The 27,434-nt window shown below is 60.8% G+C and overlaps 1 protein-coding gene across 2 annotated transcripts; it reads right to left on the reverse strand.

Annotated features, from left to right (window-relative positions):
• Position 1: 1 nt before the first annotated feature.
• Ulk1 (unc-51 like autophagy activating kinase 1) lies at positions 2–27,434 on the reverse strand. 2 transcript variants are annotated; one of them, XM_042672553.1, is made up of 28 exons: positions 27,283–27,432; positions 26,851–26,943; positions 26,731–26,772; positions 14,036–14,068; positions 13,754–13,790; positions 11,704–11,877; positions 11,548–11,621; positions 11,282–11,383; positions 11,040–11,098; positions 9,985–10,067; positions 9,206–9,256; positions 8,749–8,837; positions 8,461–8,608; positions 8,003–8,063; positions 7,694–7,783; positions 7,312–7,434; positions 6,325–6,455; positions 6,130–6,216; positions 5,543–5,811; positions 5,149–5,342; positions 4,520–4,629; positions 4,302–4,448; positions 3,726–3,871; positions 3,453–3,625; positions 3,053–3,171; positions 2,620–2,777; positions 1,969–2,104; positions 2–1,875 (listed from the first exon to the last, which is right to left on the reverse strand). In XM_042672553.1, exons 1-28 carry the CDS (start codon positions 27,391–27,393, stop codon positions 1,820–1,822), a joined length of 3,096 nt encoding a protein of 1,031 aa, XP_042528487.1. In that variant the 5' UTR covers positions 27,394–27,432; the 3' UTR covers positions 2–1,819. The 2 variants fall into 2 exon arrangements, with proteins under 2 accessions (XP_042528487.1, XP_042528488.1); XM_042672554.1 differs by lacking the exons at positions 2–1,875; positions 1,969–2,104; positions 2,620–2,777; positions 3,053–3,171 and having other exon boundaries at positions 3,459–3,621; positions 27,283–27,434.

Consider the following 27,434-nt stretch of genomic DNA (forward strand, 5'->3'; position numbering starts at 1 on the left):
CAACAATTCCAAGTTTATTTCCTTAAATTGACATTTCACAGAGGGACATAAAAGGGGGGGACTCACATAAAACTCATTTTAATATAGATAGGGAGGACGGGGGAGCCTGGACGCTACTTTGTGGAGAACAGGATTTGCACCCAGCATCCATAACCAGACACGCGCACACGCACACGCACACACACACACAGCTGGAAACCACAGGACCAGGGGGGTAGTGAGTCCCTCGGGTGCCACACACACACACACACACACACACACACACACACACACACACACACACAGAGCTACCAGGAAACCACAGGACCAGGGAGCAGTGAGCCCCCTCCCCGCAGTCACTCCAGTGGTTCTGGACTTGCTGGCCAGAGCAGTAAATGTAACACTTCCATGCAACAAGGGGAGCCGGGGATGATGATAAAGGAAACTAGTCTTGGGGGCATTTTCTTACTCATCCAAGCACAGTGGCAATATTTCAAGTATTGCAAAGAGAAACACTTGTGTCTGTGTGTGTCTGTCCTTTGAGGGAACCCTTGCTTGGAAGTGCAGACCCACATCTGCCTGTGGACACCCAGAGATACATTCAAGTAGGTTGGAGCAGGGCCCAGGCCATGCTGTCGAACCAGGGAGGCCAGGCAGTATCTGGCTCATGTCCACCATGGAGCCTAGAAGACAGGCCTCAGCACGGTCTCCAATGGATGCGGGAGCCTTGCCATCCAAGCGGTGTTACACCTGACGAGGGAGGCTTTGCATATGTGTTACTGTGCCCTCGCGAGGGAGCTGGACAGGACAGTGGGCAGACAGCTAGCGGAGGCACGTGCGGTAGCCGACCTCCGGCAGCTCAGCACTCCTGCACACCCGGCAGCGCCAGATCGGCTCCAGGCGCCCCACCTTGCCCCACCCCTCCCAAGCAATTTCTTAAACATCTAAGTCTCCTTCTTGAAAGAAAACATGAGCTTCAGGAAAATAAGACATTTTATACATAAAGTGAAAAGATCATGACAGGTGTTCACGGTATAGTGAGCTGGTGTTTCTGACTGTCCTTAAAATAACATTTAAATAACAGTACTCTCCTCCCTCCCCTCCACCCCCAGGGAAGCCTGTTCCATTTTCCTTCTGAGGACCAAACACAGGCAGTGGCACACTCCAGGCTATTAATGTTTGTATACAGGTATCTGCATATGTACATACAACACCTCAGATGGCGGGACTGGGGACTGGGAACAGGAGCCGTTTCCCAGTGGTCTACGCTGTAGGCCAGGAAGGGGCCAAGTCCTCCAGTCTCTGTCTATATAAAGTGCTTGGGTGACTTACAAAGCTGGGTGGGTGATTTCAGAGGGAGAGGTTCCTAGAGAGATGGGGAGGCCAAAAGGCTACACCCCTTTTCCTGGGTGAGCAAGGGAGCAAGTGAGCCATGAGGAGAAGCTTGCTTTGGCTTGGAGTCAGCAACACAGTCTTAGGGCCTTGCCTACCCTTGGGGCTGTCCAGTGCACCTGCCCGCCACCTCTTGGCACCGTGACTACCTGCCAGGGGAGAAGACAGCCAGGAAGGACAAGCTCAGGAAGTCCTGTCTGGTGGGGCAAAGGCCCGTTCCAGGTGTCCATCCTGCAGGCCACTGCCAGCAGAGAGGGCAGCTGAGGCGGTGGGGCGGGGCCAGGCCGGTGGCCTCAGGTGCTTGGCTCCACCTAGCGTCATCACAGAAGCTGGTAGGTGGCAGGCTCAGCACCGTCAAATCTGTGCTGAGGTGCAGAGTCTGGCCAGTACACATCCTACATGTCTGCAGAGTCCAGCTCCAAGGACACCACAGCCAGACAGCAGAGGCTCAGGCACAGACGCCGGTCAGGAGGGCTGAGAGTCTCCGCTCGATGCACAACTTGCCTGTGGGGGAGGAAGCATGAGTGTGGGGTGTGGGAAACGCTGCGTCTCCCGGCCCCCGGCAGCCCCCAGCCACGGGGCTCCAGGCGCACTCACACTTGGCGATATTGTCGATGTCAGCCTGGTCCGTGAGCATGTGCTGCAGCCCCTCCAGCAGCAGCAGCGCCTTGTGGTAGCGCGGCACACAGCCCTGGCGGTGCTGGAACAGCTCGTCCAGGGCGGCAGACTGCACCTGAGGCACAGATGCAGCTGAGCATGAGGCCCCCAGGGCTGGCCATGGCCGACAGGCCTCAGCCAGAGCCTCCGCCTCACACGGGGCACATGCACAGCCAGGGCCTGATCAGCACTGAGCCCGACGGCCAAGAGGCCGCTGCCAAGTGCTAGCTGTGGCCACCAGGGGGGCCCAGGTGACCAGCTCCGCCCTGTGTAGCCGCTATGCTCTTGCTCTCTGGTTGGTCCAAAGAAGGCTCTCAATCCCACCCTGGCAACAGGAGCAACGGTGCTGGCCATAAGGCTCACAGTTCCCCAGCCACCAGTGCCACTCGGACCACCGTGGTGACCACCACACCCCAATAAAGTCCCCAATGCCTTTATTCTGAAGGCCACAGCATGGACACACTATGTGTTCCAAGTACCTCAAAACCGCTAATAAAGGCCAGGCCACCAACTTCCCACAAGGCACAGAAGATAGGCCTCTCGCTTGTTGCTAGCATCTTGGGCTACGACGCCAAGCCCTGCTCCCCGTACCATCTGCACAGCGTGGTTGAGGATGAGCCTCTCGGCCGTGACGCTGTGAACGCCGTCCAGCAGCCGCTGCTTGTCCAGGAGGAAGCGCTGCAGCCGCAGGCTCAGGCCTTGGCAGGACTCCACGCTGGCCTTGTACAGCTCATTCAGCCTGCGCACCACTGCAGGAGGAGGGCCGCGGTCAGCTCAGCCTCTGCAGAGACCCGCAGACCTGCGGGAAGAGCTGAGCAAGGGCAGGCTGGGGCCTGGCGAAGAGGAGGAGACGGGACGGGCCCATCCATCTCACCCCTTGCCGCCAGTCCCCAGCAATCCCGACCTTGGATGCAGCTCAGAGTCGTGTCCAAGATGCCCGCGCCCACATCCTCTGCCCAGCACCAGACTGCGCAAGCTCTCGGCGCCCGTCTGGCCTGGGCCTATGACTCCTCCCTGCTCTCACCCTGCTTCACCGTGGACGACAGGCAGAGCTTGCCGGCCCGGATCTGGCCGATGGCTGTCTGCAGGCCAGAGGACAGCAGCTCAGCCGCCTTCAGGTACAGCACGAGTTGCTCTGCGAAGCTGAGGGGAACGGTCAGGTCAGAGGCAGTGCAGACCCAACCCCCCCGCCCCGCACCCCGGCCCAGGCCGCCCCCCCCCCCCCCCCGCACCCCGGCCCAGGCCGCCCCCCCCCCCGGCACCCCGGCCCAGGCCGCTCCCCCCCCCCCGTACCCGGACCCAGGCCGCCCCCCCCCGCACCCCAGCCCAGGCCGCTCCCCCCCGCACCCCGGCCCAGGCCGCCCCCCCCCCCAGCACCCCGGCCCAGGCCGCCCCCCCCCCCCCGGCACCCTGGCAGCACTCACCCCCACTCCCGGCTCAGCAGGCTGATCTGGTCGGCCACCATGCTCTCCTGAAGCTGGTACTCTGGGCCCCCACCCGCCTCGCTGGCCCTGCCCTTCAAGGCTGCAATCTCCAGCACTTGTTGGACGAACGCGAGTGTGAAGCGCAGGCTGTGCAGAGTCTCTGTGTGCTCTTGCTGGGGAGGACTACAGGTCAGGCCCTGGAGGGCTGGGGATGCTTTTGCTGCAGGGGAGAAGGGCAGCCCCCCCACTCCAGCCAGGGACCCTGGGCCTGACCTCCATGAGGGTCTCCTCAGGAAGGTCGGGGGCCTCGAAGGTCACGCCCCCCTCCAGGTTGTCGGCAAAGCTGTAGCAGTGGCCCGGGGCGGGGAGATCAGGGGCCTCGCTGCAGGGCCCAGGCACCAGGTGGCGGGCAGAGGGACCTGTGGGGCCCAGAGCCGGGGAGCCTGCTGTGAGAGACGAGGCACTGCGCCCCCCGCCCCGTGGAGCCCAGGGATGGGGACCCTAGGGTCGAGAGGGCCTTCGCCTGTGCCTGATGCAAAGCAGGGCATACAGGGTGGGCTGGGCCAGTCAGAGGGCCCAGGTCACCACCCACAGAGCTACCCAGAAGTAAGGAATTTGGAGCCATGGATGCAGGCTGAGGGGACCCCTAGATGCCAGGCAAGACTGGACGCTAGGGGAAGAAAGCCAGACGGCCACGCCCTCACTACAGGGGTGGCACTGTCCCAGCCCCGGAGGTGTCCTGGTGGCACCACTGGCCTGTGTATGCTGATGACTGAAGCAGTCTGCCTGGGACGAAGAACTGGGCAGAGGGACCCACCCCAAGGTACCGCTCAGCCTCACAGCCCTTACCTGAGAACATTCTGGTGCGGGAGGGGCCTTGGGGTGGCGTGGTCCCGCTGGGGGGAGAGCCCACGGTAAACACTACCGGGGACGGGCTGCTGGCCCCCCCAGCACGGACTCCTGGGTGCAGGGTCCCTCCGGAGCCAGCCGAGGGTGCTGGGGGACAAGGTAGGCTTAGGGCCTGTTCTGGGGCTGCCCCGCCCCCACCCCTCTAGACCCCTGCCTACCAATCTCCATGGGCTTCTCCTGCAGGCTGTCTGTGCTGCCCGAGTTCGAAGCCTGGGTGCCAAAGGCAGCCTTCAGGAGCAGGTCGGTGAGGCGGCTGCTGCTGAAGGACCTGCGTGGCGGCAGGGAGGGGTTTGCGGGAGGAGCAGCAGGGAGCGGCAGGGAGGGGTGTGCAGGAGGGGCGTGTGGGAGGAGCGGCAGGGAAGGGCGTGCAGCAGGGCAGGGAGCGGCGTGTGGGAGAGGAACGGCAGTCTGGGCCCCTCGCGTGGCTGGCACACTCCACTCAGCCACCATTGCCCTATCTTAGATGGGGAAACTGAGGCGCAGGTGAGCAGCCCTGAACCAGGGTCCCGACGCCTGCCACACTGGGAAAGCCGCAGCAGCAGATACTGAATCCAAAGCCAGAGTCAAGCCAGGCACTGGTGGCTGGCGCCTATAATCCCAACTACTCAGAACTGAGGCTGAGATCCAAACCAGCCTGGTCAGGAAAGCCAAAAATACGGTGTAGCTCAAGTGGTAGAATGTCAACCTTGACCAAAAAAGCACCCAGGTGGCGTTCACACCCCAGGGCCAACACACACGCAAAACCAAGGCAAGACAATGCCAGGACACAGCCCTCTCCCCCACTCACCGGGCAAAGGGGCCCCGGGCTTCTTCAGCGGGCCTCAGGCCGGGGCCCAGCGGCTGTCCCTGGAAGGGCCCTGCCTCTGAGAGATCGGGCAGCGTGCGGTTCCGAGGGGGCGGCACCACTACACCCTGCCGCGCCAGCAGCGCCAGCAGGTTCTGGGAGCTGGGGGCCTTGGGAAAGTCGAAGGAGGGCCCGGCCTGGGAGGAAGCCAGGGGCTGAGAAGGCTGGGCTCCCCAGAACAACACACCGGGCCCGAGGGGGCCCGTGCCGCGCCTGTGCCAGGCCGGGCAGGCATGTATGTGTGCGGGCTTGAGCCTGAGCAGGAAGGGGAGCCGCAGGGCGGGTTCCGCACCTCACCCCCCCCGGGCTTGGGGCTGTGGGGAGCGCCTGTGGTTACCTTGGTGGGGGAGCCCAGGATGGGGGGCAGGGGGCTCCGCTGCAGAAAGTCAGGCAGCTTGGGGGAGCCGCGCAGGGGATGGCAGGATGGCAGCACGGGGCAGGGCTGGGGGGCGCTGCTCTGCGGGGGGCTGAACGTGGCCCCCAGCGGGTCCGCGGGCAGCTTGGACAGCTTGGGGCGCACGACGTGCAGGTCAGACAGGTTAGGGGCACTGTGCAGACGGCAGCCCAGGCCGGCCGTGCGAGAGGAGTGCTCCGGCACAGAGGAACCTGGCGCAGGACACCGACTCCATTACCACCCTCCGGTCCCCCAACCGGGCTCGCTGGAGCACACACACAACTAGACACCACCGCTCCGCACCAAATGACAGCACTCTCTGGACCCCTCACCCCAAGACTGCTTCCCCTCGCAGTCACCAGGACCTCTGACCCCTCACCCCCAACCAGTCTCTGCTTTCAACCTGAGGAAACAGGCATGGAAACACTGGGCAATCTGCCTCACTCAATACACAGCCACGTTTCTTCCACGGCCAGCAGCCATGCCTGCCTGCCGGCCGACACTCAGGCCCAGGGCAGCACCGCACTCACCTGCTCCAGGGGCCCGGAAAGCTCGCGTCTCAGCTGCTTGTGGCGAAGGCTCCCGGCTCCAGCCAGGCCGCTCGGGAATGGTCCCCACTGGGTGGGAAGGACCGTGGTCAGACCAGGAGAGACCACAGGCGCTGCCCGTGGGCCCATGCACACAGGGCAGGGGCGCTAGGGGACTGTGGAGAGCACCCAACTCACCTTGGGGAGACGGTGTGTAGGGCCGGCCCCCGCCCAGAGACAGCTTCCTGGCCTGGATGGCTCCATCAGCCTGAGATGGGGGGGATGGGCTGGCCCGGGCAAAGCTCAAGGAGCTGCGGACGGTAGAGGACCTGCAGACAGGACCTGCCCGTCACAGCCAGCAAGGCTGCGGTGAGGACACCCACCACCACGCTGTCCGCATGACGGACGGCCTTCTCAAGAGGCCCTGGGGCCTCCTGGCTGAAGCCCAGAGCCATCCCTGTCAATGCCAGCCCCAGCTGCCCCATGGAGACAGAGAAAAATGCCCCTCCCTGCCATCTCCTTCTGTCAAAATTAATACAACTTTGTGAACTGGGGACACCTCCATATGTCACTAAAGAATGAGAGGTCTGGAAACGTGGCTCAGTGACAGAGTGCTTGCCTTGCGTCCATGAGGGCCTGGGTTCAATTCCTTAGTACCACATAACAGAAAAAGCTGGAAGTGGCACTGTGGCTCAAATGGTAGAGCACTAACCTTGAGCTGAAGAGCTGAGGGACAGTGCCCAGACCCTGAGTTCAAGCCCCAAGACCGGCCAAAAAAAAAAAGAACTCTAGAAAGCAGGGCACTGGGGGCTCACACCTAGCTGCTCAGGAGGCTGAGATCTGAGGATCATGGTTCAAAGCCAGCCCAGGCAGGAAAGTCCATGAGACACTTATCTCCAATGAACCACCTGAAAACCGGAAGTGGTGCTGTGGCTCAAGTGGTAGAGCCCTCGTGAAGCACCCAGGGACAGCGCTCAGGCCCAGAATTCAAGCCCCACAACCCACCAAAGAAAAGCAGCTCAGGGACAGTATCCAGGCCCTGAGTTCAAGCCCCAGGTCTGGCAAAAAAAAACACAAAAAAACCCATGACTGAGAACAACAACAGAAAGAACTCTAGGATCTGCGTGACTGCGCATGCATGTCCCTGTGGGCCTCTCCCAGGGCCTGCAGTGGGGGGACACCCACCGGGCCTGGAGCTGCGTGGGTGACTGCAGATTCTGCTCGATGCGCTGGTAGTTGTGCACCTGAGTGGGGACTGGGATGGGGACCGAGCCGCCACACCTGCCGCTGCAGAAGGGCCCAGCCCGGCTGTGGGAAGAGAAATTGGACCACTGGAGGTAGGGCAGGAGGAAGCCCAGGGCAGAGGCTCCAAGAGGGCCCCGCAGGCCCCAGGCTCCATTCTGCTCCTACACAAAGGCAGGAGGCAGGTCATCTGGCGTCACCCCGCCCCATCCCCCAACAGCCATTCCAGGGGACAGGGCAGCCATCTAGCCTCTGGAGCTGGCCGTCTCCCCAGTCCCGGCTGCAGTGACTCAGGGAAGCCCAGCCAACGCCCAGACCAGCTTACCCTGAGGGGCTGGGGGAGCTGCTGCAGGTCGGGGAGGGAGATGGAGTGCGGCCGCGGCTCTCTAGGCCAGCAGAGGCCACCAGTGAACTCCTGGTTGGAGAAGGGACAGGCAGGCTCCCTTGGGTTGATGTGGCGCAGACCCCAGCCCTCCCTCACCCCAGGGTTTTGGGTTTGGGGCTTTTTTGTGGGGTGCGGTGCAGCAGGCTGGATCCTTTCCAGCTGGCCCGGCCCCAAGCTGGGGTTGGAGCACAGGACAGCACAGGCCGCGCTGAAGGCCCAGCTCTCTGTGACTGGGTGCTGGAGACTTACCCGCTGCACAGCAGGCTGTCCGGTGGGGGCTTGGCGCTGGCTACCTCAGCCACCAGGTCACCTGCGGGGAGGGGAAGACATCTGGCCGGGGGTCCCTGCTCTCCTGGGCCATGCTGACCCTTTTCTCTATGAGTAAGGAGGGTGCCCAGGCTGGGAGGGGCTGGCTTGAAAGGTGGCTTTGGGGACTGAGAACTTAGTGGCTACTGAGGACTCTGCTAAAGCCGGCTGCAGAAACAAGTCATTGGTTCCAGGTAGACACAGGTGCAGCCAGGTCCCAGAATGAGGAGCTGGTGGGAAGGAAGCCAAAGCAATCTTCACGGCAGCAGCCGGGCAGGAAACGGCTCTGAGGCCGGCAACTCCCCCAGCAGAGGCTGGCTGGTCCCTGCGCCCTGGGACACGCCCCACACTGAGTCTCAACCCCTACCGCAGCAGGCTTTCGGCTTCCACAGCGAACAGACCTGGGAACTGGGCTGGGACCATGACAAAGTCATCCGTGTCACACGAATCCTTGCTGCTGCCACCAGAGTCCCGGGAGCCCCGTAGGAAGCCGGCGGCGTCGGCTGGGGATGTCAGGGTCTTCTGAAGCTGTGCCATTTCCCCCAGGGACTGGAGGACAGAGGAAGGGTCAGCGAGGCAGCTGGGGGACCTGAGGCGCCGGTGCAATGACCCTGTGCCCGCCCTCTCACACACAACCCCCCCCGCAGCCCAGGGCGCAGGGCCCCAGCTGCCTCTGCCAAGCAACTCACCGGCGGGGAGGCCAGGTGGGATGTGGAGCTGCTGCTGGAGCTGCTGCCGGACCCCGAGCTGGGGTAGGAGGGCACGGGCACAGGGGGGGCTGGGGAGAGGGGAGGGTCAGTGGACAGCGGGCCCTCCCTGCACTGGGGACAGCTGCGGAGGCTGCTAAGCCAGGCCAGCTCAGGGAGGCGGAGGGCAAGCATGCCCGTCCCCCACGGCTTTGGAGGGGGGCAGGGGGAAGGAGGAAGGGGAGGGGGAAGGGGAGGGGGAAGAGGAAGGGGAGGGGAAAGAGACAGCCGCTCAGCCGTCCCCCACCCTCCCAGCCTCCCCCCTCACCGCCTCCCACCCCACCGCCGCCCCCCATCGCCCCCCGCGCTGCATCACAGCCACCCCCCACCCCGTGGCGGGCTGGGGCCGCTTGAGGGGCGCAGCGCGGGCCTGGCCCAGGGTGTGGCGCGCGGGACTCACACTTCCGGATGGAGGTGCTGGCGTCTAAGAAGGGGTGCTGGAAGAACTCGTCTGTGGAAAGAAGACCAGGGCCCGGCTCCTGAAGGCCCCGGGCGCCTCAGGCCAGCGGCCTGAGGGAGGGGGAGAGGCGGGGCCGTGCGGGGAGGCGGGGCCGTGTGGGAGGCGGGGCCTTGTGGGGAGGCGGGGCCTTGTGGGGAGGCGGGGCCTTGTGGGGAGGCGGGGCCGTGTGGAGAGGCGGGGCCGTGTGGAGAGGTGGGGCTTGGGAGGCGGGGCCGTGCGGGAGGCGCGAGGCCTGGCGGGCTGTGCGGGAGGCGGGGCCGTGTGGGGAGGCGGGGCCGAGTGGGGAGGCGGGGCCTTGTGGGGAGGCGGGGCCGTGTGGGAGGCGGGGCCGTGTGGGGAGGCGGGGCCGTGTGGGGAGGCGGGGCCTTGTGGGGAGGCGGGGCCGTGTGGAGAGGCGGGGCCGTGTGGAGAGGTGGGGCTTGGGAGGCGGGGCCGTGCGGGAGGCGCGAGGCCTGGCGGGCTGTGCGGGAGGCGGGGCCGTGTGGGGAGGCGGGGCCGAGTGGGGAGGCGGGGCCGTGTGGGGAGGCGGGGCCTTGTGGGGAGGCGGGGCCTTGTGGGGAGGCGGGGCCGTGTGGAGAGGCGGGGCCGTATGGAGAGGTGGGGCTTGGGAGGCGGGGCCGTGTGGGGAGGCGGGGCCGTGTGGGGAGGCGGGGCCGTGTGGGGAGGCGGGGCCGTGTGGGGAGGCGGGCGGCCGGGGGAGGCTGAGCTGTGGTGCTCACCAAAGTCCATGCGGTCTCTGTGGCTGCGCTGCAGCAGAGCCAGGAGCAGCTGCCGCAACGGGGCGGAGGTCTCCCGGGGGATGCTACGCAGGGCAAGAGAGGGCGAGCTGACCGCATCTGGCCGGATGCCCAGGGGTCAGGGAGAGGGGTGCTGGGGAGGGGAGCCGGGGAGGGCACACCAGGTCTGGGGAGGGGAGCTGGGGAGGGGTGCTGGGGAGGGGAGCTGGGGAGGGGTGCTGGGGAGGGGTGCTGGGGAGGGGTGCTGGGGAGGGGAGCTGGGGAGGGGAGCTGGGGAGGGGAGCCGGGGAGGGGAGCCGAGGAGGGCACACCAGGTCTGGGGAGGGGAGCTGGGGAGGGCACACCAGGTCTGGGGAGGGGAGCTGGGGAGGGCACACCAGGTCAGGGGAGGGGAGCTGGGGAGGGCACACCAGGTCTGGGGAGGGGAGCTGGGGAGGGCACACCAGGTCAGGGGAGGGGAGCTGGGGAGGGCACACCAGGTCTGGGGAGGGGAGCTGGGGAGGGGAGCTGGGGAGGGGAGCTGGGGAGGGCACACCAGGTCTGGGGAGGGGAGCTGGGGAGGACACACCAGGTCTGGGGAGGGGAGCTGGGGAGGGGAGCTGGGGAGGGGAGCTGGGGAGGGCACACCAGGTCTGGGGAGGGGAGCTGGGGAGGGGAGCTGGGGAGGGGAGCTGGGGAGGGCACACCAGGTCTGGGGAGGGGAGCTGGGGAGGACACACCAGGTCAGGGGAGGGGAGCTGGGGAGGGGTGCTGGGGAGGGCACACCAGGTCTGGGGAGGGGAGCTGGGGAGGGCACACCAGGTCTGGGGAGGGGAGCTGGGGAGGGCACACCAGGTCTGGGGAGGGGAGCTGGGGAGGGGAGCTGGGGAGGGGAGCTGGGGAGGGCACACCAGGTCTGGGGAGGGGAGCTGGGGAGGACACACCAGGTCAGGGGAGGGGAGCTGGGGAGGGGTGCTGGGGAGGGGAGCTGGGGAGGGCACACCAGGTCTGGGGAGGGGAGCTGGGGAGGGCACACCAGGTCGGGGAGGGACACTTACGCAGGGGTCAGTGTCTTGTTCTTTTCGTAGAACAGGCGCAGGTCCTGTGGGCTGCTGGCCTGTGGGGTAGCAAGGTGGGATGCAGCTCCCTGCAGCCCTGCCTCCCGCTGCGGCCTGCTCGAGCCTGTCCCTCCCAAGTGGCCCTCGGCCAGGAGCACAGGCTAGCTCACTGCCACGTCCACGCCTGGCCTTGCAGCACTGTGTGGGTTCTCACCCTGTGCCCCAGAGCTGAGGGGTCTCACCTGGAAAGGGGCCTTCCCAGTCAGACACTGGTAAACAATGGTGCCAATGCTCCACAGGTCCGCCTTCCCGTCGTAGTGCTGGGACATGATGACTTCAGGGGCCTGTGAGGGGCGGCACGGGTTGACGCAGAAGGGACCTCAGAGCCCTACACAGGGCCCGAGGCCGGGTGTGGCAGAGCAGTGCCACCCTGCAGCCTCCCCCTGGATGGAGGGCTGCCCCTCCCAACTCAGCAGGTCCTCTGTCGGGATGGAGAGAGGCCACGCACCATGTACATCGGAGAGCCGCAGAGGGTGGCCGCCATCATGTTGCTCTGGAGGTACCGGGCAAACCCGAAGTCGGCTGTGGGAGACACAGGGACGGGGAGGCGTCAGCAGGGTCGGGCCGCACAGGGGCCACCCCAGCGGCCGGCCCCCAGCCTCACCAATCTTGACACGGATGTTGTTGGGGTTGGCGCGGCGTCCCCCAGGGTTGGACAGCAGGATGTTCTGAGGCTTCAGGTCCCGGTGGATGATGCCCTTGCTGTGCAGCAGCCGCATGGCGCCGGCAATCTGCTGCAGGAAGAGCCTGATGGTGTCCTCACTCAGCGTGCGCATGGCTGTAAGGTGAGGCAGGCTCAGGGCACAGGCACCCTCGCTCAGGCACACGGGGCTCGCCCCTGCAGGGAGCAGCGTCCACCGTCTGGCCAGCTCCAACTCTGCGCACAGGCTTGGAAAGCGCAGGCCTTCTCTCCCCTGTCCCCCTGCTGGCTCTGCATGCCATCCTCCCACAGCCCCTGGTCCCCCCTCCAGACCACCCCAAAACAGCCAGCTCTTTGGGCTCCTGACTACACTGTTTCCGGGTACCCATCTAAACCCAGCATCTTCCTCAGACCCCCAAAAGAAAGAGGCTTAGCCGCTGTTTTGGAGATGACTGGGCACGCCTGCACTGAGCCCTGGTATGCACCCCAGGTGCCACCTCTCACTCCTTGCTTCCGTCGGAGCCCTGGCCTAGATCTGGCCTAACACGCATGAAGCGTGGGAACTGACCAGCAAAGACCCAACTGCTCCAAATCCAGGGTCCAGGAGGCAGCCACCACAGGGAACAAGAACACGGGCAGACAGACAACGGTGCCCAGGGACCAAGGCCTAGGTCTGAGCGACCCCTCACCTCCGAGCCACCCTGCAGGCCCGGGGGTGCTCCTAGACTCATCTGCCCTGTCAGCTCAGCCACAAGCCACTGTCTCTCTGTACCCCTGGGGGTTGGCACCAGGGCCCCTGTCAGCAGAGGGGTGATCCCCAAAGCAGAAAAGCTACCCACATGGGGTCAGGTCTCAACATCTGTGTCTCGGTCTGAGGGACGTGTGGTCACAGGTTCCCGCCTGCCCAGGAGATCTGAAGAAGCCCTCTGTCCCCTGTGCCACCCACCAGGCCTTGCTAGGCCCCCCCACAGCCCCTGTGGCCCTGAGTGATCAACCCCCCAATCAAAGCCTAAGATGGAGAGAGCACGGTGCCAGGCTCCAGCACTAAGACTGGCCCGGGTCTCCACCTGCTGGGGCCATGTGAACGCCCCCCCATGCTCTGTACCACCCATCCCTGCCCTCAGCATCGCTGCTGTGCACGCCCTCTGTCCACCCCCATGTCCTCCAGCCCTTCTGGCCAAACTCTTCCCCCACACACCACTCAGCCAACTCCTTGAGACCAAAATAGATGCCTCCAGAGGCTGGGAATGGGGCTCAGTGGTAGAGTGCTTGCCTAGCACACACAAGGCCCTGGGTTCGGTTCCTCAGTACCACATACACAATACATGTTCACAGTGGCACTGTGGCTCAAGTGGTAGAGCGCTATCCTTGAGCAAAAACTGCTGGGGGAGAGGCTGGGGGGGCGGGGGGGAGGGTTGGGGAGGAGGCTGGGAAAGGATGGGGAAACAAAGGAGGCTGCAATGCTTGATAAGAAATGTACTCATTATCTGGCCCATGTAATTGTAACCCCTCTGTATAGTATTTTCACAATTAAAAAAAAAAAAAAAAGGTGTCTCCCTGGCAACACGATGAATGGAGCAGGAAGCCAGCACCTATGGCTCCCGCCTGTAATTCTAGCTACTCAGGAGGCTCAGATCTGAAGGACCACAGTTCAAGGCCAGCCCGTGCAGAAGCCATCTCAAAAACAACCAACAAAAAGCAGGACTGGAGATACAACTCAAGTGGTGGAGTGCCAGCCCAGCACGCTGAAACCTCATTGTTCCAAAACAAGCCAACAAACTGGGAAGCCGTCTCCTCCCTGCAGCACTTACTGAGCCACGCCCCCACTCACTGCTCCCCAGATCCTTCCCGCTGTGCCCATGGCTCACACAGAACATCCACACTGCAAACCATTCTGGCCACAGCCATCCCTCAGCAGAAGCCTCAAGGAGTAGCTGTGGAGAGGGCAGGCAGCCAGAGCCAGGGCTGAGAAAGGCCCAGCAGCAGCATCGCCTGGCCGTGCAAGTCCACTCACTGTGCAGGTAATCAGCGAGGTCCCCACCGTTGCAGTACTAGAAAGACCAGCGACAGCGTCAAGGAGTGGCGGTCCTGTCCACCTCCACCCTCACCCCCCCCCTCGCCCCTCCCTCATGCGCCCTCCTCCTGGAGATGTCAATGGTGAATGTCCACTACCCCCAGCCCTGCCCTGTCCCTCTCAATACTGAGCACGAGGGGTAGGTGTCAGCCTCTGCTCTGTCCTGGCCCAGTAATGGGGGACGCCTTCATTCCACGCTGTCTCAGACCCGCAGGAACTCACCTCCATGACCAGGTAGACAGAATTGGCCATTTCCTGCAAGACAGAGCAAAGGCCATGAGTGATGGGAAGAGCGGCCTGCTCCACGGAGACGCTGCTTGTGGCTATCTGGGCACTCAGGACCACAGCTCCACCATCTGCCTACAGAGCTCAGGCAGAGTAGATACAGCCAGGCCCCCATGGCCCTTCTGGACCAGCAGAAATACAGCCTGAGTGACAGGAGGGCCAGGGAGGCGGGGCCTGGACTCACTGGTCTGGTCCTGAGGTCTGCCTCCTGGGAGGCCTGTCCACGAGGAGCCATCGTACTAGGGTTCAGAACAGGTATGGGTGGAACCTGACCTCCAGCTCCAGGAGCTACCAGCTTCCAGCTCCAAAACCAACGACGCCATCAGATTACTGGTTGGTGCTGCCAGGCTGAGTCAGCAGCTGCTCCCAAATGCCTGGCCCTACCGGTGGGCCCACCACACTGTGCCCAGACCTTGATTCCAACAGGGGATCATCCTGGCCACCTCTGTCCACTGTCCAGCCAGCAATGCCAGCCAGCTTCCTTCTTGCCACCCACTCAAGGCAGATGTCCACACCTGAGTGTTAGAAGCACGCTCCCTTCTGTGAACAAGCGCTCATCAACAGCCCTGCCTGGTGTCCCGTGAACAGCACCCGCTGATGGCTACCAGGCTCAGTGTGTGCCCATGCTAGGCCCTGAACAGCCACTCCTCAAAGCAACTGGGAGAGCTATCTATCCTCCTGGCCATTTCAGAGGAGAAACTGAGGCCCAGGGGCCAATCAGAGCAAGCAGGATGGTCTTAGGTCTTCCTTAGCTGGGGGCAGTACCACCAGTCAGCCAGGAGTCCTCACCACCTCACCCCTCCTCCCGCAGCCTAGACCAGATTCACAAGGCTGCCCACAATTAGGACACCCCACACCCAGCCACAGGACTCCAGATGCAGCCACTGAGGCTGCAAAGCAGGACGCAGGGGCACTCAGAAGGTCCAAAGCTCTGAAACAGGCTTTCAGAGACACAGGGGCCAAGGCACAGCTCAGGACTAGAGCCAGGCCCCGACCAGCGGCTGCCCTGCTCCACCTGTCAGCCACAGTGCCCCGCACACCTTAGACATGCAATGTACTCAATGCCAGCCAGCCTGGCAGGCCCGCAGAGCCCCCGCCCCTGCTCAGTTCCCACACCCAAGACTGAAGAGCCTCAGGTGAGCAAACTTCTAGAAGACTGGCAGGAAGCTCTGCCTGCCAGTGGCACCCAGTGTCACTGCCCATTCCTCTACCCCTGAGCTGCAAAAGGTAGGGGTGGGGGAGGGAGAGGCCTAGGGCCAGACCCAGCATGTTCCCAAGTGTGCCCAGGATCCAGACAGGCAAGGACAGGCAGGGAGGCCTGCAGGCCAGCAGCAAGGAAGGCTGGTCGGCCCCACCCCAGGTGAGAAGCACCGCACCCCGTCTTAGATCCGCCCACCACCTCTGCCCCCCAGGCCAGCTGTGGTGAGAGATAGTCTCAGCCACAGGATGGGAGGCAGCCAGAGACTGGACCGGAGCCAGAGCCCACAGACAGCTCAGGCAGGCAGGAGGTGACAGATAACAGCCCCAAAACAGCCTGGGCACAGCAGCACCACGTGGTTCCCCGCTGCCCGAGATGTTTCTCCAAGGAGCCTCTACAGCCAGGGCCTCTGGGTCCCTTGTCCTGGACAAGGGCAGCCAGGGTTGGCGGGGTGGGTCTCAGGCCCGTCTTCAGGTGGCCCAATCCCACCCAGCCAGCCAGGGAATCAAGAAATAACAGCAGTGGTAGAAGCAGGGCGGGGGGACAGGCGTGTGCAGGGGGGACAGGCGTGTGCAGGGTGAGGGGACAGGCGTGTGCAGGGGGGACAAGCGTGTGCAGGGGGGACAGGCGTGTGCAGGGGGGACAGGCGTGTGCAGGGGGGACAGGCGTGTGCAGGGGGGACAGGCGTGTGCAGGGGGGACAGGCGTGTGCAGGGGGGACAGGCGTGTACAGGGGGGACAGGCGTGTGCAGGGGGGACAGGCGTGTGCAGGGGGGACAGGCGTGTGCAGGGTGGGGGGACAGGCGTGTGCAGGGGGGACAGGTTTGTGCAGGGTGAAGGGACAGGCGTGTGCAGGGGGGACAGGCGTGTGCAGGGGGGACAGGCGTGTGCAGGGGGGACAGGCGTGTGCAGGGTGGGGGGACAGGCGTGTGCAGGGTGAGGGGACAGGCATGTGCAGGGGGGACAGGCGTGTGCAGGGGGGATAGGCGTGTGCAGGGGGGATAGGCGTGTGCAGGGTGGGGGGACAGGCGTGTACAGGGGGGACAGGTTTGTGCAGGGGGGGACAGGCGTGTGCAGGGGGGGGACAGGCGTGTGCAGGGGGGACAGACGTGTGCAGGGGGGACAGGCGTGTGCAGGAGGGACAGGCGTGTGCAGGGGGGACAGGCGTGTGCAGGGTGGGGGGACAGGCGTGTGCAGGGGGGATAGGCGTGTGCAGGGTGGGGGGACAGGCGTGTGCAGGGGGGACAGGTTTGTGCAGGGTGAGGGGACAGGCGTGTGCAGGGGGGACAGGCGTGTGCAGGGGTGACAAGCGTGTGCAGTGTGGGGGGACAGGCGTGTGCAGGGGGGACAGGCGTGTGCAGGGGGGACAGGCGTGTGCGGGGGTGACAGGCATGTGCGGGGGGGACAGGTTTGTGCAGGGGGGGGACAGGCGTGTGCAGGGCAGTGGCAAGTCCACTCCTCCCCAGAAAGGCAAGGCTTCAAGAGAGCCTCAAGTCCCCTCTGAAGCCATTGGGCTTGGCAAAGGCTCTGCCTCCTGCAGTCCCCACCTAGAGCCTGACCAGGGTACTGCCCCCACCCCAGCCAGGCCCTCAGCTCCAAGACTGCCAAGGCCCCAGGCTGCTTGGGACGGCCCGGACATCTACCTTCCAGAGACAGTGACCACAGCACACCACCCTGCAGGCCGGCCTGCACCCAGTCCTACTGAGACCCGGGGCCGTCTCCAGCGTCTCGGGGCTCTCCAAGAGCAGCCACAGGTCCCAGCGATCCAGCTTTACTCTACTCTACACAGCAAACTTGGGCAGTCATACCCACACCACCAAGCCTGATTTCACAAGGTACCCTGGGCACAGGACCCAAAAGTGCTGGGGGTCAGGGAGGGGAGTCTTAACAAAGTATCTGGGAGCCTCCAGAGACTCAGCACAGTTCCCGGGTCAGCCTTCCCCTCTTGCCCTAGGAGATGGCTCCAGATGGGCCTCTGGGCTTGGACTTCAGCCCCCAGCATGAGCTGGTCCACGGCCAGCACTCAAAGTTCTCCCCACAGCCACCTAGACAACAGCGAGGCTTAGAAGCCAGTCGTACAGATGAGAAAACCCAGACCCCAAGGAGCCAGGAGACTGCCCAGAGCTGGGAAATGGCCCAGCCAGCCCACGCAGGCTGATCCCAGGCAGAGTGTGCCAGTGCCAAGCCAGTAGCTGTCTGAGGTTGCACAGCCTCCCGGAGGGCCCAACTGCGTGGCTTCTAGCCCTGGCAGGGCAGGCGGTGAGGCCAAGCCACAAAGCAAGAGGTCCTCTAGGCACCTGCTGAGAAGCTTTCCTAGAAACGTTCGTGCCTCACCCTGCTCCCAGGAGCTCCCCAATGACAGTGGCTTTCTCTGGGGCACCAGGCCAAGGGAGCCCAACTCAAGTGGCCACACTGCTCCTGCCCTGGTCCAGCCTCTTGTTGCTCCTTTGGGGAGGGCAGGCCTGGCCAGCCCTTAGACTGTCTGATGCCTGAGGGGCAGCGGATGGCAGCGGTAGGCACTCAAAGGAAGCTCTGGGAGCAGCACTGTGGCTCATGATGGTAGAGCATTGGCCTTGAGCAGAAAAGCTCAAAGACAGTGCCCATCCAGAGTTCAAGCCGCTACTGATAAAGAACAAGTAGGTTTGGGAACCACCTCCTAAAACAGACACGCAGAGGTGGGAGGCGCAGCTGAGTGACCATGCCAGGCTCCGAGATGGCACCTGCTCGGCAGGTCACAGCTGGCCGGAGGGCTCTCCGGAGGACGGGCGCGTAACCCCAAGTCTTGGCTCTCAGACACAATAAAACCCTGGAAAAGGGAACAGAACTGATGCTCTGAGAAAAGCAAAGGCCCTGCTCACATGCTGGACCAGGCAGCCGACAGGCATCCATCCGGGCACTATGGGGTAGCCACATGCCTGGGCACAAAGGTGCTTTTTCCAAATAGGTGACAAGCTCCTACCCTCCACCCACAGGACTCTGGTCTGCCCACAGGGGATGGATCTGGCAAAGAGGCTGGCAGCACTGGTCTACTTAACTCTTCCTGGGATGCAGATGATGCCAAGTTGCTGGCTGGGTGAGGGACGGACCCATGGGAGAAGTAAGCCTGCCAAGCCCGAAGGGCCATGGACCCAGGCTGACCTCACTGAAAGTTTGGTGGCCGGGCCTGACAGGACCCTAAGCTCCGTGCTACCCGCCAGCTTCCCGGACGGAGGGGCTGACCAGGGCCTGTCAGGGCCTGTGAGTGGGGGATTGTGATCTGCAGGAAGACAAGCCCAGCGTGGTCTTCCCTGGGACCTGACCCAACAGCTCCGTCCACGCCCAAGCTGAGACCCCACTGTCCACCCTCCTGCCACCAGTAAATAGAGGCCAGGCATTAGGGGCAGGGCTCAAGTGGGAGCCACTCAGATTACCCAGACTCATTTTGAATCCCACTCCACAGATCCCAGATTTTGAGTAGCTAAGATTATAGACTCTTTTCTTTGCCAGTCCTGGGGTTTGAACTCAAGAGCCTAGGTGCAGCTTCCTAGTAGCTAAGATTACAGGCGTGAGCCACTGGCACCAGCCAGATCACACACTCTTACCAGCAAGAGCCAGAAGTGGAGCTGTGGCTCAAGTAGGAGACTGCCAGCCTTGAGCAAAAAAGCCAAGCCAGAGTGTCAGCCCCAAGTTCAAGACCCAGTAACCACGCACACACGCGCACACGCGCACACACATACATACACCAACAGAGAGGATTGTTCTGACTTAACTGTAAAACACCATGGTGAAACCTTCTTGTGCAATATATATACATATATATATATTTATTTATTTATTTACTTATTTGGTCTGTTGTGGGGATTGAACTCTGGGCTTAGGTGCTGTCCTGAGCTCTCAAGCTTAAGGCAAGTGCTTTACCACATGAGCCGCAGTACCACTGCAGTACTGCTTCCAGTTTTCTGGTGGTTAATTGGAGATAGGAGTCTCCTGGAGGCGGGTGTCAGTGGCTCACACCTGTCATCCTAGCTACTCAGGAGGCTGAGGTCTGAAGATCACAGTTCAAAGCCAGCTTGGGCAGGAAAGTCCATGAGACTCTTATCTCCAATAAACCACTAGAAAACTGGAAGTGGCGCTGTGGCTCAAGTGGTAGAGCGCTTACCTTAAGCAGAAGAGCTGAGGGACAGCGCCCAGGCCCGAGTTCAAGCCCCAGAACTGACAAAAAAAAAAAAAGCCTCACGGTCTTTCCTGCCCAGGCTGGCTTTGAACCGTGATCCTCAGATCTCAGCCTCTGAGTAGCTGGGATGACAGGCGTGAGCCCCTGTTGTGTGGCGCATACATTTTAAAACACTGGGGTCTGGGTTGTGCAGGTAACATGAAGACTACCTGACACTGCTCACGGCTGATGAGGGTCCAGAATCAAGGGTTCCTACAAGCTGCATCACCCCCCGCCCCCAGGAGTCACAGACAAGACAAGCCCCCAACACGCACGCAGCCCAGGACACAGGGTCACTCGGGGCACTCGCTCTGGCTAGGTCTCAGCCAGTAAGAAACTGAGGAGCCGGTCTGTGCACACACAAGACCAGCAGAGTCACCCCTGAACAACCCAGAAAAGCACTGTCTTCAGAGAAGCAGCCAAACTCAGAACTGGCCTCCTCTGTCACCACCAGAAAGGCTAGTGCTGGGCACATAAATGGCCTACTCCAGTTCCTTCAGCGCTTGCTTCTCCAGTGAGAAAAAAAAGGCCCACCAGGCGGCAGTGGCTCAGCCTGCCATCTCTGCTACTCAGGAGGCTGGGAGCTGAGGATCGCAGTTCAAAGCCAGCCTGGGCAGGAACATCCATGCATGACACTCTTATCCCCAATGAACCACCAAATAAGCCAGAAGTGGAGCTGTGGCTAAGTGGTAAAGCACTAACCCTGAGCAAAAAGCTCAGGGACAGTGCTCAGGCCGAGTTCCAGTCCCAGGACCAGCGCACAAACATATATACACGAACAAGCCCACCCCTACCTTGGTTCCAAGGGCATATACCACGGCCAGGTCGCCAAGGTCTGCTAGACTCAGAAAACAGCACAGCACTGGGGTTTAACTCTGTGATAGAGCACCTGCCTACATACAAGGCCCTGAGTTCAATGCTTAGTGCCACAAGGGAGAAAAATAACCTCAACATGTAAGAAATAACTTAGAGTGGAAGGATCTATCTGAGCCCATCACAAAAGGACGGGTTTTCTTATATATAAAGAACTCTTACCAACTGATAACATTCATTTATTCAGAGGCAGTTCTAAGCTGTCATCACAACTACGCTTTTTTTTTTCTTTTTGTCCGGTCATGGGGCCTGAACTCTGGGCCTGGGCGCTGTCCCTCAGCTCTTCAGCTCAAGGCTAGCGCTCTACCACTTGAGCCACAGCGCCACTTCCGGCTTTTTTCTTTTTGCTTATGTGGTGCTGAGGAATCGAACCCAGGGCCTCAGGCATGCAAGGCAAGCGCTCTACCACTGAGCCAACTTCCCAGCCCACAACTACTCTATGAATAAAGAAAACAAGCACCAACAGGCCTGTGTCTCACAGGCCGGCCTAGAGCAGCACCAGGACTCGGGCTCAGGGCACTGACCAGTCACACCTGGCCTGGGGAAGAAAAGGGAGAAGAGCCTGCGGAACATCTACCAGAGCAGGGTAAATGTCAATGCTCACACTGGCGTCCAACAACAACCCTCACTCCGAATCCATGGAAACACAACTGTACCAAAAAGCTGTGTCCACCTTTATCCATAGAGATGAAGAGTCTAAGCTGACCTCCCTGCGGGAACAGGGAGCCACAGGGCTGGGGGGGGGGGGCACCACTGGAGGATTACTCAGGAACAGCCACCCAAACTGCACCAGGCTTCCCGCTTGCTTGCCCAGTGTCCTGGAAGTCATGGGTACCATGTGGTTGGAAATAACCAACAAGCACCTCCAAGGCCACCCTGAAGGCCGGAGAACTCGCCCCTGTCTGTGCCTCGCAGGGCTGTGCCTCCACTTGCCAAAGAAGTGCAAGAGGAGGTCAAAATTTCATTCAATCCGAGCTGGGCGCAGTGCTCATGTCTGTAACCCTAGCTCAGAAGGCTGAGATCTGAGAATCCTGGTTTGAAGCCAGCTTGGGCAGGAAAATCCGTGAGACTCTCATCTCCAATTAACCAGCAAAAAAAAAAAGGCAACAATGGAGCCGTATCTCAAATGCTAGAGTACCTGGCTTGAGCTAAAAAGCTAATGGATGGCCTGGTGCTGATGGCTCATGCCTGTAATCCTAGCTACTTCTAAGAGGCTGAGATCTGAGGATCATTTTGAGCACAAAAGCTCAGGATCAGCACCCAGGCCCTGAGATCAAGCCCCAGTACTGGTCAAAAAAAAAAGTCAGTCCATGAAGGAGCCGCATGTACAGTACAGCCAGAGCTAGAACCTGCTGTCCGGCCCCTGACTCTCAACCACCAAGTCTGCAGGTACCCACTCCAAACAAGAAATCAAAGTACATCCTTCTGACTTAGACTGACAGCTGGGTTTAACAAGATTCACAGTGCCTCTCACCTTCTCCAAGACATTCTCAAATGTAAGGAATCATAGTGGAGGTGTGGTGTACAAAGGAAGGAGTGACATAGTCAGTTATGATCAATACCACAGTGGGACTCTATCTGCCAAGGAATGGGAGAATGGCCTTTAACTCCATGGCCTTCTGCAGTTTAGAGACTTACTTAGCCAAATCATTTATTACCTATTTTAAAAACAAATCACAAGGCCTCAAATAGCCAAAGCAAATCTGGAAGAAAAAAAAAGAAAAAAGCCAGGCTGGGAATGTGGCTTAGTGGTAGAGTGTTTGCCTAGCATATATGAAGCCCTGGGTTCAATTCCTCAGTACCACATAAACAAAAAGCCAAAAGTGGCACTGTGGCTCAAGTGGTAGAGGCCTAGCCTTGAATACAGAGAAGCCCAGAGACAGTGCCCAGGCTCTAGGACTGGGGGAAAAAAATGCTTATGGGTCCCAATTCCAAACCTCAAACCTTATTTTTTTTTTTTTGGGGGGGGGGGTGGTCATGGGGCTTGACCTCTGGGCCTGGGCGCTGTCCCTGTGCTCTTCAGCTCAAGGTGAGAGCTCTACCGCTTGAGCCACAGTGCCACTTCTGGTTTTCTAGTGGTTAACTGGAGATAAGAGTTTCATGGACTTTTCTGCCCAGGCTGGATTTGAACCATGATTCTCAGACCTCAGCCTCCTGAGTAGCTAGGATTACAGACGTGAGCCACCAGTGCCCGGCCCTCAAACTTTATTATAATCAAAATAGCTTAACACTGGCACAAAAGCAGCCTAAAAACCAATGAAATAGAATGGAAGGTCCAGAAACAAACCTGTATACTTATAGCCGTTTGTTGGAAAAGACAGCCTTTTCAACAAATGGTGCTGGGAAAACTGAACATCCTCATGCAGAAAACTAAAATAGATCCTTGCCTGTCACCTTGCACTAATGCCAAATCAAATGGATCAAAGACCTCAACACCAGACTTGAAATCTTGAACTACAGGAAGAAGAAACATTAGAACATATTGGCATAGGCAGGAACTTTGAGTAGAGTTCCAGGGGCTCAGCAAATTGGAGAACTTGGAATACATCAAACTAAATAAAAAGCTCCTACACAGCTAAGAACACAGTTATGAAACTAAAATGACAGACTACAGAATAGATCTTTACCAATTACACATTAGACAAGGGCCTAATATCCCAAATATACAAGGAGTTCAAGAAACTAAATCCGGCTGGGAATGTGGCTTTGTGGTAGAGTGCTTGTCTAACATGCATGAAGCCCTGGGCTTGATTCCCCAGTACAACATAATCAAAAAGCCAGAAGTGGTGCTATGGCTCAAGTGGCAGAGCGCTAGCCTTGAGCAAAAGAAGCCCAGGGACAATGCCCAGGCCCAGAGTTCAAGCCCCATGACCAACAACAACAAAAAAAAGCCAGAGGCCCTGATGAGTCCCACCTGTAATCCTAGCTACTCAGGAGGCTAAGATCAGAGGATCACAATTCAAAGCCAGCCTGCGAACCTGAGCAGGAAAGTTTGTAACACTTTTATCTCCAATTAACCACAAAAAGCCAGAAGTGGAGCTGTGGCTCAAGTGGAAGAAAGCTAGCCTTGAGCACAAAAGCCTAGAGACAGCATACAGGCCCTGAGTTCAAGCCCCGGGACCAGGAGAGGAAAAACAAAAACCCTAAACATAGAGCTACCCTATGGCCCAGCGATAACAAGCTTGGGCATCTCATCCAGAGCCTCACAAGCCAGGATAAAGACACTTGCATACCCATGTTCACTGCTGCACTAGCCACCACACCCAGTGGGTGAGCGGATCAAGAAAATGTGCTACACACGCAATGGAATTTCAGTCATCTATTAAAGTATGTCGTTTACAAGGAAGTGAATAGACCTATTAAAAAAAAACAAAACTAAAAAGCTGGGCGCCAGTGGCTCACGCCTAGCTATTCAGGAGGCTGAGATCTGAGGACTGCAGTTCAAAGCCAACCTTTCCTTTCTCACAAGAAAGTCCTGTGAGACTCATCTCCAATTAGCCATCAGAAAACCAGAAGTAGCGCTGTGGCTTCAAGTAGTAGAGCACTCACCTTGAGCTGAAGAGCTCAGGGCAGCACCCAGGCCCAGAGTTCAAAACCCACAACTGACCAAAAAACAAAACAGAACTAAGTGAAGTCAGGCCCAGAGAGACAAACAGCACATATTTATTTCCTTCCTTCCTTCCTTCCTTCCTTCCTTCCATTCTTTCTTTCTTTTTTTTGGGGGGGTCTGGTCGTGGGGCCTGAACTCTGGGCCTGGGCGCTGTCCCTCAGCTCTTCAGCTTAAGGCTAGCGCTCTACCACTTGAGCCACAGCGCCACTACCGGCTTTTTTCTTTTTTCTTATGTGGTGCTGAGGAATCGAACCCAGGGCCTTGAGCATGCAAGGCAAGCGCTCTACCACTGAGCCACCTTCCTAGCCCCTTTTCTTTCATTTTTTGGGTCCGGTCATGGGGCCTGAACTCTGGGCCTGGGAGCTGTCCCTCAGCTCTTCAGCTCAAGGCTAGCGCTCTACCACTCAGCCACCTTCCCAGCCAATAAATATAGCCGGGCGCCGGTGGCTCACGCCTGTAATCCTAGCTACTCAGGAGGCTGAGATCTGAGGATCGCGGTTCAAAGCCAACCTGGGCAGGAGAGACCGTGAGACTCCTATCTCCAATAAACCACTAGAAAACCGGAAGTGGCACTGTAGCTCAAGTGGTAGAGTGCTCGCCTTGAGCTGAAGAGCTGAGGGACAGCACCCAGGCCCAGAGTTCAAGCCCAACAACCACCAAAAAATAAATAATTTTTTTAAAAAGCAAATCATTTGCTAGACATCTATGGCTCATGCCTGTAATCCGAACTAATCAAGAGGCTGAGATCTGAGGATCACCATTCCAAGCCAGCCCAGGCAAGAAAATCTGTGAGACCCATCTCCACGTAACTACCAGAAAGCCAGAGGTAGCACTGTGGCTCAAAGTGGTAGAACACTAGCCTAGAGTGCAAAAGTTCAGGGACAGCATCCAGGCCTAGAGTTCAAGCCCTAAGGCTAACAACAACAACCAAACAACCAGGAGAAAGCTAGCATTCAAGTGGTAGAACATGCCATCTGACCACGAAAGCTGAGTGAGCACAAGGCCCTGAGTTCAAACCCCAGTACATTATAAAAGGAAAAAGAAGGGCTGGGAAGGTGGCTCAGTGGTAGAGCGATTGCCCTGCATGCCTGAGGCCCTGGGTTCGATTACTCAGCACCACATAAGAAAAAAGAAAAAAGCCGGAAGTGGCGCTGTGGCTCAAGTGGTAGAGTACTAGCCTTGAGCTGAAGAGCTGAGGGACAGCGCCCAGGCCCAGAGTTCAGGCCCCGTGACCGGACCCCCCCCCCCCAAAAAAAAAAAAGGAAAAAGAAGAAGTCTTGAGGATTTAAAGCAACAATCACACACACCTAAGAGTGGCAAAGTCCCAGCTGAGAAGCCCTGGGAGTCCCTGGAATGCAAGGCGAAAGCTAGGGCTGACAATGCTCAGCATTTCCTCCAAACAAAGGAAGTGTTGTCAACACTGGAGGAAGTGGCAGCTGCCCCGTCCATCAGGTGTGTGGATGAATGCAGCGGGCCCACGAGGAACCTGCTGAAGTGGCAACAGAGATGGCCACAAGAGCCCAGCCCACAGCAGTCCAGTCCCACCCTAGACGTCAGGCAGGACAGCAACGTAGAGTGCTGAGAGTGGCAACACAGGGAGTGAGGGTAAGTCTGGGGGCCTGAGGCCACCCAGGTGTGGCCCTAAGAGCTTTCTTGGAGGGAGTGGGTGGGGAGAAAGGGTGGGTGAGCGTAAGGAAAAGGAGGAAGACAACTCGGGCAGGCTCCTGCAAAGACAGGGGCAGGGGGGAGGGGAAAGAACGCAGGCAGAAAGGACAGCAGCCTCCGAATACAGAACACAATGGCTCCAGCAGTTTCCAGGTACTCTAGGTCACACTGGACCTAGGCCCTGCCCACAGGTCACCTCATGGAAGTGTCACAGCCCCCAAGGCCACAGCCAATCGGACAGTGGAGGAGGGAGAGGAGAGAAGGCAGGAGAGGAGGAGACAGGGGAGGAGCGCGGAGGAGGGAGGCCACCAAAACACAGCCACCAGCCACCGTTGGGAACTTCCTTAGCCAGGGCTGGCCCCGTGGCCCCAGTAAACAGGTTTCAAAACCATTAGTCAGCACTTTGTCCCGCAGTCCCGTCTGGGGCTCCTGGTCTGGAAGGCTCACAAGGGGGGGGGGGGCGGGGCGGGGGGGGGGGGGCGGTGTAGGCTAACTGGTCGGCCAGTTTGCTTGCTGGGGTGCAGGTCTGAGGTGGCCCCCTCTGGCCACAGGGCAGCAGGCGCAGCCCCAAATGCCAGCCAGAAGGAATCTCCCGCAACCCCTCCCCCTTCCAGCGTCTGACGCAGAAGAGACCGTCCAATGCCCAGCCACTGGAGCAATGTCAACAAACAAGCGGCCAGCCCAGACAGGTGGGCCTGCCTGGGCCAGTGGACTCAGTCAGGGCCACTAGGTCAGGCAAGAGGGAGGGGGTCGCCCTGGCCGGGTCACCGGGAACTCAGCACACCTACATGACCAGGCCGGCCGGCCAGAGGTCCGCCACTGCTGCTACAGCCCCCTCCCCGTCCAGGCAGCCGAAAGCACTGGGGGATCCCCGGCTCCCAGGGGAAGCAGTCAGACATGGACCAGAGATGGGATCCCAGAGCCCACTGGGCCTCAGGCTGGATGGGCAAGGGTGCCCGATCCTTCTGCCCACACCAGGTGCTGGCCTGGTGCCGGCCTGGAGCTGTCTCGGCCCCCAGGGGCTCCACACTGGGCAGCCGGGGGCCTGAAGGTGTGCACGGGTCAGCCCCCCCAGCCGGCCGCGGGCCGCCCTACCTGGAAGTCGTACAGGGCCACGATGTTTTCATGCTTTAATTCCTAGGACAGAGACCCGAGTTTCTGGTGAGCAAGGCCCGAGCCGGCCCGGCCTCTGCCCGCGGCCAGGCGCCGGCTCACCTTGAGGATTTTGATCTCCTTTCCCAGCAGGGTCTGCGACTTGGCCAGGTTCTTCTTGTTGATGCATTTGACCGCGACCTCCAGGTCGTGCTTCTGAAAGCCAAGCGCGACGCTCAGGCCGGGCCGGGCCGGCGGGGGTCGGGGGCCGCTGTCAGCGGGGCGCAGGGCTCTCGGGCGGGGCCCGGGCCGGGCCGAGCGGGGCGGGGCCGGGGCCGGGGTCTGGGACGCGGGGCCGGGGCCGGGGTCTGGGACGCGGGACGGGGCCGTGGCCGGGGTCTGGGACCCGGGACGGGGCCGGGGCCGGGGTCTGGGACGCGGGGCCGGGTCCAGGGTCAGGGACGCGGGGCCGGGGTCTGGGACGCGGGCCGGGGTCTGGGACGCGGGCCGGCGCCGGGGCCTCGGGCCCGCTGTCCCGTCCGGCCCCTCACCCACCTCGCGGTGGCGGCCCTTGAAGACCACGGCGAAGGCGCCGTGCCCGATCAGGTCCTTGCGGGAGAACTCGAACCGGCCCACGGTCTCGGTGCCGCCGCGGCCGGGCTCCATGGCGCGCGCGGGCCGGGGCGGCGGGCCGCGGGGCGGCGGGC

Source organism: Dipodomys spectabilis, unplaced genomic scaffold (assembly GCF_019054845.1).
Source record: "Dipodomys spectabilis isolate Male_0828 unplaced genomic scaffold, ASM1905484v1 ptg000725l, whole genome shotgun sequence".
NCBI classification, from domain to species: domain Eukaryota; kingdom Metazoa; phylum Chordata; class Mammalia; order Rodentia; family Heteromyidae; genus Dipodomys; species Dipodomys spectabilis.

Excerpts from the sequence above, each read along its gene's own strand:
- Ulk1 (XM_042672553.1), bottom strand. The coding sequence starts at position 27,393 with ATGGAGCCCGGCCGCGGCGGCACCGAGACCGTGGGCCGGTTCGAGTTC. Across the intron at positions 14,069-26,730 it reads TGGCCCTGTACGACTTCCAG|GAAATGGCCAATTCTGTCTA; the intron begins GTAGGGCGGCCC and ends TCTGTCTTGCAG. Across the intron at positions 6,456-7,311 it reads CCCACGCAGCTCCAGGCCCG|GTCCTCTACCGTCCGCAGCT; the intron begins GTGGGTGTCCCC and ends TCCTGTCTGCAG.